Source organism: Trachymyrmex septentrionalis, unplaced genomic scaffold (genome assembly GCF_001594115.1).
Source record: "Trachymyrmex septentrionalis isolate Tsep2-gDNA-1 unplaced genomic scaffold, Tsep1.0 scaffold37, whole genome shotgun sequence".
NCBI lineage: Eukaryota > Metazoa > Arthropoda > Insecta > Hymenoptera > Formicidae > Trachymyrmex > Trachymyrmex septentrionalis.
In genome coordinates this window covers 10,298,715-10,310,353 of record NW_017305536.1, presented here as the reverse complement: position 1 = coordinate 10,310,353, position 11,639 = coordinate 10,298,715, and the positions used below count along the sequence as shown (strand labels likewise).

Here is an 11,639-nt window from a genome sequence, read left to right as displayed (position 1 = left end):
ATTCGTAAAAACTAAGAGATTTTTTACAAAGTTGTGAAATTATACTTATAAACATTCTAAAAAATTATAACTTATATGTAAACATAAAAATTCTGAAAAATTATATATATAAAGAACGCAAAAAAGAATTTTCGCCGGGGCTATCTTCGAAAACTATTTAAATTTTTAATGTGTATACATATTAAAGATTAGACGATAATCAAAATTCAATGAAAAATTATGTTTTGTATCAGACACAACACAATATATTTATAATTGATATTAACATAAAATGCTCATAAAATGAGAGAGAGAGAGAGAGAGAGAGAGAGAGAGAGAGAGAGAGAGAGAGAGAGAGAATAGTATTTTAATAAAAGTTTAATATATATAAAATTTTTGTTTTGTAAGGTTACGGGCATTCCACTCCTGTGACTAAAACCGGAAAGGCATTTTGTATGATATACGCAATGGTAGGAATTCCTTTGGGATTGGTAATGTTTCAAAGCATTGGTGAACGATTGAACAAGTTTGCATCGGTTGTGATTAGACGAGCAAAGACGTATCTCAGATGTCAAAAAACCGAAGCTACAGAGATGAATCTCATGTTAGCGACTGGTTTACTTTCAAGTATCATTATTACGACAGGTGCTGCAGTGTTTTCGAGATATGAGGGTTGGAGCTACTTTGATAGTTTTTATTACTGTTTTGTGACGCTTACAACTATAGGTTTTGGTGACTATGTCGCTCTTCAGGTAAATAATGTTTGGTTGATCATCAGAGAGAAGCAGTGAGATTTATAGACAAATTACTTTGCAGAATGATCAAGCGCTTTCCAATAAACCTGGATATGTGATTTTGAGTTTGATCTTTATCCTATTTGGTTTGGCCGTAGTTGCTGCCAGTATTAATTTGCTCGTATTGCGCTTCATGACGACGTAAATATCTACCATTTTCTGTAATAAAAGGCGAATTATTTTACAGATATGTGAAAAAATTATTAATATCCTGCGAAACATCACTTTAGGGATTCCGGTGAGGCGCGTCGTGACGACACTGAGCTGCAATCGGCTTCCCATCACGTATTGACGTTAGACGGCGAGGTTGTGGCGGTAAATGGAAAGCTTCTGGCTAGTCACGTGCCTGTTGTGCACGACACGGACGATTGTGTGAGCGTATGCTCTTGCACTTGTCTAGGCCCAGCGAATTCCGAGCTATTGGATCCTTCCGGATATCAAGGATACCGACCACCCCCAACTTCTGCCAGTCTTCGAGTAAAACGTGCGTCCGTCTGATGGAGGGAGTTTCGTCGTCGCAGTTTACGTCGCCGATTTTCAAAGGCCGATAGCCGAGAATTGCTCGGCATTGATGTTTAAAATTGCTGATTCCCCGCACAAAAAGCTCCTCGCGAGAAAATACCGCACACTGTGATACATCTACGAAGGACAATTTATAAGTTTTCGTAAAGATTTTCACATTCTGTGTGGAAAGTAAAATTTTAAAAACTGCCATTTAAAAAAATATTTGATGTTTGATACGTCTAATTAGAACTCTGATTGTTGATCGTTGTCCGAGACCTGGTTAAAACTTGAAGAAGAACACTTAAATAATGTGTTCCTACTGCATTTTTTTTGACGTTATATCAACCCGTACCCCAAAACAAGTTGATGCATTTTGATAATTAATGTTGCTCAACTGTGTCGATTTTTGACGCATGGATGACGTGTATGTAATCCTCGTGTTACGCTTAATTTGTCAAGTGAAAATATGACAAATTATTCGAATATTCAAGTGGTGATCTTTGCAATATTGCATAATATATCTTAAAAAAGTGGAACATTCAATAAATCTCAGAAGGGATATATGTACGATCGAATTATCGGCTCGTGAATTATTCAAAAGATGATGGCGCATTTGTATATCGTAATATTGTTAATGTTGTATTAATGTAATATGTATGCAAAATGAAGAAGCATAGAATATTTTGATAATCTAGAGGTTTTCATATTTAACAGGATTAATATAACGTGCAATTGAATACTATCATTTTTCTCATTTTGTGTAAACAGATTTGGTTGCAATTACTATATGTCTATTATATTATTTATTTAACAAAATTTTTATTTTTTAAGTTTTATATTGACTTGTATATTTTTTTTTGTCAGTTAAAAAATATTTTTGCACGAAATATAAATTTGAACTCATTCTAAATGAAATACATTGCTTTTTGTTATTAAATACATATATAAAGTAACGAAATGTCACTATTTAATTATATCATTAATACTTTTGGGATATTAGTTTTTCTGATTATATGAGCAAACTTTGTGGAAATTCCGTAAGATGTAGATAAATATTAGGAGTGAAAATTGGGTGGAAGTAAAGACAGACACATCAATTTTTGAAATACAGGATATATGGCACATAAAAAGTACCATACTATTTATTTCATACATAACACATTTATTTTTAATAAAATTGGTACAGAATTGACATATTATAAAATTAATTTAAATCCTGAAAAATTGTCTAATAGGTAACATTCAACATGAACCCACCTTATATTTGGCTCATAATTTCTTGAAGAGTTTGACTCGCTATTTTTCAATAAATCTTCAGAATGACGCAACTATATCATGATGAAAATGTTTATGCCTTTGAGTTTCTGTCAATCTTTGTTTTCATAAATAACAATATAACTTTCACTTGGCGGTTAACATTTCAAGTCAACCATCCGCCGTTGTCCATTACTTCATAAGTTGGCGTCACCTCGCTATTCAATTCTGATACCACACCTAGCAGAATTTCCACGAAGTACAGAATTTGTTCACATTATTAAAAAAAAAACGATACCTCACAAATTCAGTTTCAATGAAATGATTAAGTGGTATGATGTTTCGTGCGTCATTCTGTAATTGAGAATCTCTAGTCTAGCAAAAGGTCTGTTCGCGTTGCTTGCACGTTTTGCACTCAGCGTCTTCGCTTTCTCTCTTTTCAATGTATCTATCTCATTTTAAGTTAAAAATTTTTTGGGGATTTTAAAAGCAATGCGAACATATCTAATATTGTATTATGTTGAAAAAATTATATACACATATATACGAGTATAAACACGATAGAACAATATTCTATGTAGATATTGAGCCTCAACAACGTATTGTATATCCCATTTATATTTGTAAAGAAATTTTGCCTCGAGAAATTCGTGATCATTTACGCAATCCGGGCACTTATCATGGAATATGTAAGTCGGAATGGATTCTGATCGGAATTATTTCGTTTTCCCTAGAAAATAAATAGAAATTTAGGGAATAATCGAATACTTCCGATCGGAATCCATTTCGAATAATTTCATGATGCGTATCCAAATCAGAAATATATACATAGATGTATCGTGACTCCCTCATATTTTTTAAAGATGTTTACAAAATAAAGTAAAAAATGCAAGAAAATACCCGGAAAGACTGATAGCTTAGACTAAATGACATAATTGCTATTTGTTTCAATAAAAGTCTTTGAACCTTTATTGTTTAGTTGTGTCAATACTTTTTAAAATAGTTCATCAGGTATTTTTTAATATCATGTTATTTGAAATAAAATAAAACGATGAATACTAAATGGTAATAAAAAATAATTTATTTCTTAAAAAATGTCATCCCTTATAATATCCATTGCGTATTAATAACTAGGGGAGAGTGGGGGAACTGTGCGCAGCCTGATTTGATACTTTTCCAATGGATGAAGACATCATTGTGATGAAATTTTATTTTTTTTAAATAAGAAGAATATATATATATAATAAATATATATATATATATATATATATATATGTATATAAGATCCGACTATAATGATATATCATTTTATTCTTCTTTATTATTCGATGAACAACAAAGAAATAATGCATCATGCGCTTCGTGCGTAATAACTCGCGGGAACGCACCCCTATACTCCGTTTAACGAGAGAATGACCTTGGATCGGACGAAAACTCATTCGTTTTGTGCAACTCTTCATAGCGTTGTATGTATGTACATACATACAACGTTATATTGCCTGCTATGCGGAAATCGAGGTCATTCTCCCGTTGAATAGAGTATAGTCATAGAAGTCTGTGATTAATGATTATAAGTAAGATGCAAGCGATCATTTTCGAAAAACAAAAGAAATTTTCCAACCATTGTAATGTTATTCAAATATTAATATATTATCAAATCGTGTAACCTTATATATATGTGCCATTTATCAATACTTATTGATGATAAAAATTAAGCTATCAAAATAATGATCGAGCATATATGTGAATTGTCCTTAAAAAGAGAAAACAAGTTTACTTTTTTAAAACCATTGACTTTCAAAATTGTATGGACTACATGGTGTGGTATCAGCAAATATACTCCAAAATGCAGTTTTTATATGGACAACACGGCCACAATGGTTGCTGAAAAAATAAGGCATACTGGATCTAAATATTGGTGGATAATACATCCATTCAGTTATGCTAGGCACGTTTTATATATATATATAAACGTAAAAGGATTTATTTAATTAATTTTCTAAACATTCTTACACACTCTAAAGTCTTACACACTTTTATTTTTCCTCGTACAACAAAACGTATATTGTTTTATTTCTGATTAAGAGAATTCACAGATTTATGTGGGATACCTTAATGATGGCAATATTTTTTATCGCTTTCTTTACAATTCCATTTATGATTTGCTTCGTTATAATGGATTATGAAATAATTGGTCTGGATATAGTGAATATTCCAATTTACGTGATCTGTTGGATAGATATAATGCTGAATTGTGTTACGGGATATTATGATAAGAAAACTATGTCTATTGAGTTGAAACCTATTAAAATATTTATGTGAGATATCGTTATTTATAATATATATTAAAAATTTTTTTTGCTTATTCAATTGTTTTTATTAATTTGTATTTAATGGTAAATACATATTCTTCGATAGATTTTATCTTAAAGGATTTCTTATGCCAGATGTGCTATCGTCTTTTCCGTTTGATCATATGACACTGCGATGGCGAAGATTGCCGGGAAATAATCCTCATTATATCGTTACTTTAATTAATATCATGCCTCTCATGAAATTGACACGCTATTATACTTTCCACTCAAATCTTTATTATCTATTTACGGTAATTTGTCTTTATCATAATTATTTTCTACGAAAATATATAGAACGGCATTATATACATCATACAAACATTATTTTCAGCATTTTAAAATAAAAAGCTTTTATTTTGAATTGTATAGTACCTTATTGCTAGGATTATATTTCATCTTTTGGTGTTCTTGTTTGTGTTACTCAATACCGATTTTACTGATGTACTTCGTCAACATTCCACCGATAGTAAGCCACGTTTACAATATTGATCTACGCGAACATTTCTATAGTTTTTATATTTTTTAAAGATGCATTTATTTGTAAAATATATTTATAAAATGTAACGTGTATAAAAAGGAATGTGAGGATTGTTGGATGATGAAATTAGAAGACAACAGTCTCAAGTTTAGATTCAACAACGCTGCATTTATTGTATTGGAAAATATATTATCAAGTGGCTACGGTATATTCGTACCAGAGACAGATATCCCTATCATTTTCAATAGCATTCTTATGATTATCGGCAGAATTATTGTATGTTATATATTGGGTAAGATATTGAGTAATACATCTTTACCAGAAGTTATGCATTATTAAATATTTCTTTTTTGGATTATCAAACATGCTGCTGTGTCTTTCAGTTATGTTTCTTCATATCAAAGCTGAAAGAAAATCATCCGAATTAAAATTTCAAGAGTTAACAGTTCAAATCAAAGCATACGCAAGACAAAAACAATTATTACCACATATGAAGAAACGTCTCTTAGCTTATTATCATTATCGTTTCAAAAATGCCTTCTTTCGCACTAAACGGATTTTATCAGATTTGACAGGTTAATAAAATATTATATAGAGAGGAACATAATAAGATGGAGAGCATATGATAGAATATAAAATTCTTAGCAAGACAGTAACTATTGAATTTAAATTTGGATTTTTTCGAGTGGTCTTTCACTCTCAAATCAAACAAACATCGTTGCTCGACTCTCGCTGATTCGGTTTGATTCGCTTCTTATTTTCACTGGCTTCTACTGATTCCTGGCACTATTTTTGTTACTTGTGCTCGTTGATTCGCACTGACTCGTTTTTTAAACGCGCCGACTCGTTAAGACTTGCACTGCGATTCGCGAGAATGAAAGACCCCTTGGATTTTTTGCAGAACCATTACGAGAAGAGATTGCGCTTCAGTCTTGTCGACGGTTAATCGAAAACACGGCAATTTTTAAGAATTTACCAAGAAATATTCTGCAATCAATAGTGAAGCACTTAAAATTTGAGTTATATTTGCCAAATGACGTAATCATTAAAGCTGGTACTCAAGGCGATTGTATGTTCTTTTTATCTTCGGGGACTGTTGCGGTTTTAACGCCAACTGGAAAGGAAGTTAGTTTTTTAAAATATTCAATATTGGATTTACGTTTATATATTGCGAAAAAGAAATTTACTCTTTGTTATTTCGAGATGTGTCATTTGACTGACGGTGCCCATTTCGGCGAAGTCGCACTCTTAGTGGCGGATCAGCGAAGAGTAGCTAGTGTTGTCTCAATCGAAGTCTGTGAGTTGTATCGATTAGATCGTAAAGACTTCCGTAATTGCATAGCCGTACACAGCGAGCTATTTGCGAGAATTGAACGCATAGCCACGGAACGTATAGAAAAAACTGTCAGAGCTGAGGAACAACACAAGCGTTTTTTAATGCGTCCTGTTCGCGAGCCGAATTTACATCATATATCAACGAAAGTGTGATTTTATATATACTATATGTACAGGTATGTGTTAATTACTGTTTGATTCGGAATAAGTATTTTAGACTTTTGGATTAGTAATTCATTATGTTACTAATATATAAAATTACTCATAATAATTGATTTTACCAAGAAATCATTATCGCTAATAATTAGAAGAAAAATTTGTTTCATATAAATGATGATCTCGTTGATTGGTTTTTTGTTACCGTAAAATAATAATCGTTTTGACAGTAATCGCATATATTTAAAGACCTTATATATATTATTATTGTCCATACAATAATTGTATAAGATAATGATATTCTCTCCTATACTTATATCTACTTTTATTTTAAAATTATGTGTGTGTGTGTGTGTGTGTGTGTGTGTGTGTGTGTGTGTGTGTGTGTGTGTGTGTGTGTGTGTGTTAATCATTACATACAATATTTATATATAATTACAATTACATTTGCTAAGATTTTATGGTAGCACTGTATGATGAATCTATATAACTTCTATCTGGATGTAATGTATAAGAGGTATAAATCATGGTTATTTTTTTTTCTTAATAAATTCTTGTACAAAAAGATCAAAAGTTTTATATCGAAATTTGATATCGATCGTAATAAAATATCGCCAAAATTGAGATAGAAAATGAGTGCGACACTTTATATGATATGTTAAGGAAAATGATTAATGTGGATCAATATCGATAGCCATGGCGGAATTCCACCATGATCGAACAATCAGCCAATTTTGTTACGCGCGAGATAAATTTCAACACGAAGTCGTTGAGAATCGCGATTCCAATAATATAATTAAGTTTATGATCGTAACTAAATGTCCTACGGACATCGTTACTGTACAAATACGTATGTCACGTTTCCGTAGTATTATACGTGATTGGATAATGTGGAATTAATGATAAATCAACGGTATATGAAAATGATATATCTACATGTAAAATACGGAACATGTTCGAAAGTTACAACGTCTCGAATTGTATGAAGTAAATAATTATTTACAATAGGTCGCATTAATACACACAGCGCAAGCGGGATTCTCTGACGTCTTATATCGACGATACTATCGCTAACTAACGACAACCAATGAGAGCCGCGCTTTTTTTCAGGATCGTCCTTGCCTTGACTGTCGCTAGTTAACGATAGTGACAATCATCGCTAAAACGTTAGAGAATCTCACTACAGCTGATATTAATGTATCTACGTCTATATATAGGATACACTTATGATTTTTCACGCATTACCTTTTCGCGCGTTTTCGTTTTTCATTCGTTCATTCTGTCTCCTGTAATTAATTCCGAATCTACGGGAACAGCTGATCAACGTCGATTGCTTAAATATGATTACCAAAATCGCTTTATCGAATTAAATGAAACAGTACACTAAGTGACACTTTTCGCTACTATAACAGTATTACATATCTTTTGATCGTATCTAAAGGAGAGCATAGAGGAAAAGAGTACTTAATATCTTCATCGATATTATATTCTTGTTAGCAAATATGTATATTGGATGAATATGTTTTTTGAATAAATTTAATCTCTATATTTTGTTTTATTACGTTACAATCAGACATTATCTTGGAAAGAAATACGAAGGTATATGTGACAGCTATTTACACTAATGAGACATCGTGTATATTCAGCACTCTTTTCTCAATCGTTTTAAAGGTCATCTAATAAGGCACTGTGTTTTACTATGACTGAACTGGTGCAAGTATGGAACACTCAAAAGTTGGTCTAAAGATTTACAATACCTATGTCGATTCTGATCGGTAACAATCTCGACTTATGACTTACATTTACGATGCGTGTATAAATGCGTTTTGATTTGCCTTTTCTTTTCTCATTTACTTTCATCATTGTCAATTTTATAATCGGTATTTCAATGATTTACATTATGGTTGTTTGACTGGATGTAAAGATAGTATGTAATTATATAATAGTTATGATTAAAATGTTTCAGGAACAAATGTTACATGCAACAAATATGCATTCAAATGCAATAGCTGATTATTATATAGATAAAGTAGAAGATTGACTGTACATGTATTATGCAAGCAAAAGATGCAATGCGACGCACAATTTAAGAACATTACGAATTGAGCGCGAAGTCGATATTAAAATTGATATTATATATTTTATCCATTTAGGCATTCTGGGAACATTCTTAGGGTATTTAGAGGATAATATAACAACATTCTGTGGCCATTAGAATGTCCTTTGGAGATCTGTGCTGTATCATATTTAAATATAGTTTTACTTTGAGAATGGATAATAAAGGATAAATTCAAACAGAATTGATAAAAATCATGTTTTAAACATATTTTAAATTGTTTAAAACATGCTTAATCGATGTTTTTAACATGTTTTAAACATGTTTTTTTTAATACTATTCAAAGCATGTTGAAGCATTATAAACATATTTAAAAAAAAACAGAATGTTTTATTCTTAAAAAAAAATTACCTCTTATCAATCCTGATTTCAAATAGGCATTTACAGTCAATCTTAAGTTTACTGTAGATAAACATTTCATTACATATAAGCCAAATTGCTTTTGGAGAGAGTAAATTCTTAAATGTACATTAAATTAAAGCTACATGTCCATCTAAAAAATATGCATCTCTTTCATTCCATTTTTGAAGAAAATAATCAAAATTTGAAAATTAAAATTCTCATATCTAAATACAAATTTTAAAGTTCTGTTTCGTCATTACCTTCAATAGACATTGGGTGCTTTTCAATTGTAAAATCACTGGACACTTTCGTGCACATGGCGACATGAGTTTTGCATTTCGATTGCCATAATCGCCGATACAATACTACACATTCGTATTTAGCATGAGGGCTGTAGGTCTGTTCGCGTTGCTTGCACTTTTTGCACTCGACATCTTCGCTTTCTCTCTTTTCAAGGCAAAATATATATCTATCTCATTTTAAGTGCAGAACTATTTGAGGATTTTATGCAATGCGAACAGGGCCTATGTAAGTTGTGTTTTTTAGTGACAATTATATGTCACTAATCTGCGCAGCGCTATAAATGAGATTGAAGAACGTTGAGTGGCCGGTACTTTTACTTTTTTTATTCGATACAGGTGGAAAAAGCTACATTTAATCTAACTCTATCCGAAATCGTGCATAACGTACACATTCTGTTTTAATTGAATCGTGCATAATATGCTACACTCCTATAGACGCATGATATTATTTAATATTGTGCGCCTATAGGAATTTTATGCATTCCTGTATAGACTAAGTTAAAGATGCATTAAGCAATTGGAAAACACCCATTTACTATTAATGTTTGCTAGTGAGTTAAGTATTTTTAGAAAGAAATTTTTTTTAGAAAGAAATAATATGATGCATACGTATATGTATGTATGTGCGCGCGCGCGCGTGTGTGTGTGTGTGTGTGTGAGGTAATGGAAGATAATGAGAATAACTTGGAGTCGCGTTATATGATAATACATATGCGATTGTAAGAACCAAATAATAAAATATTATAAATGACATATTACATAATAAACTATTTATATTATACAACATAATGTGAGAGTGCATACACATATTAATACAAATATAGATACAAGTTCCTTTTTTAATTACACAGTATAATGTGTCCAATGAAGAAGGACTTCACTGCAAGTAAATTTTATTTTTTGTGTATCGTTTCATCGTAGCGTGTGCATTAACTCTACGCTGCGTGGAAAGGAATGGTATATCGTCTCACATGAATAAACACTCTTCAGATTGTATTTTTAAAATGGTGCAGGAATTGTTGAAATTTTGCTGTTAATTTCAAAAAAGGAATTTCTCAAGAATTGCACGTTATTGCGCTGCTGTGAGTTATCATAAATATTCGACAATTAACCTGAAGTATAATTATTACACAAAAAATATATATTTAATTTAAAAGAAAACTATTTTAAAACAGTATTTCTTGCATATTCTATATACGATCCGCAAAATTACGCGCTTGGTCTGCACTGTCTGCAGTCGACATTACTTTGATAACATAGGATGGTCATCTGGAAGGTATGCGCGATTGCGACGTTTCTACTTATCTTTTAAGAACAAGTAGTTAATTACCCCGCCTAATATGGCTTCATCGGACTAGGATTCAGCATCAGACCGTATATACATGGATAAACGTCGAAGAACAAGATCGCGCAGGTCGCAACGAATGATGTCAGTTTCGCACGTTTTAGATGAGAATATATATATATATATACATATATATATATATATATATACATATATATATATATATACATATACACACACACATATATCGTATACATATACATATTATACCGATGTATAAACGCTCTAAGGCTTTGGCAGTGATTTAATTTTTAATTAATCGATTATCCGGCACATCCGATCAGAGCAGGTACGCGCAATTTCTTTTTATTGCGAAGCCCGCCGGCTACGATCCAGAATCGATATTTATGTTAGTATTTACCTACGTGCTATCACGTGTGTCGGTAATATCGAAAAGTCAATTTGGTGTCTTATACAAGCATTCGCGGAATAAATCTCCTTTTTCTTCTCGAATTATCGATATGAGGTCCTCTCGCTGGTAACTGACCAGCCTCTGTGCATGATCGGCAGCAAAACTTTGCATAGTACTTGTGTGTACAGTACTTGGCTGCAACAATAAGTTCGCAGTTGGCGAAAAACGTGTTATCTTGGCAATGGGGATGAATAAAGATACCTGAAAAAATCAATTATATTAATGAAACGCATATTGAATTGTTTGCATGAAGAAATATATATATATA

At 31.7% G+C, this 11,639-nt stretch overlaps 3 protein-coding genes across 3 annotated transcripts in view; 2 read left to right on the top strand and 1 right to left on the bottom strand.

Annotated features, from left to right (window-relative positions):
- Nucleotides 1-1,983, top strand: part of LOC108750831 (two pore potassium channel protein sup-9) — a 3,373-nt gene extending 1,390 nt beyond the window's left edge. Inside the window, exons 3-5 of the mRNA XM_018490625.1 lie at nt 388-731; nt 796-914; nt 1,004-1,983. Coding sequence (XP_018346127.1) covers nt 388-731; nt 796-914; nt 1,004-1,271 — 731 coding nt within the window. The 3' untranslated portion in view covers nt 1,272-1,983. The remainder of the gene's footprint in view (nt 1-387; nt 732-795; nt 915-1,003) is intronic.
- Nucleotides 1,984-4,258: 2,275 nt separating this feature from the next.
- LOC108750422 (potassium/sodium hyperpolarization-activated cyclic nucleotide-gated channel 1-like) lies at nt 4,259-6,851 on the top strand. The gene is given in 8 exon segments (XM_018489838.1): nt 4,259-4,496; nt 4,537-4,849; nt 4,950-5,136; nt 5,217-5,351; nt 5,463-5,699; nt 5,701-5,938; nt 6,265-6,488; nt 6,567-6,851. Coding segments are annotated over 8 exon segments (1,857 nt in total).
- A 4,321-nt stretch (nt 6,852-11,172) lies between these two features.
- LOC108750677 (papilin) overlaps nt 11,173-11,639 on the bottom strand; it is a 79,758-nt gene continuing 79,291 nt past the window's right edge. Inside the window, 1 exon segment of the mRNA XM_018490327.1 lies at nt 11,173-11,578. Coding sequence (XP_018345829.1) covers nt 11,370-11,578 — 209 coding nt within the window. The 3' untranslated portion in view covers nt 11,173-11,369.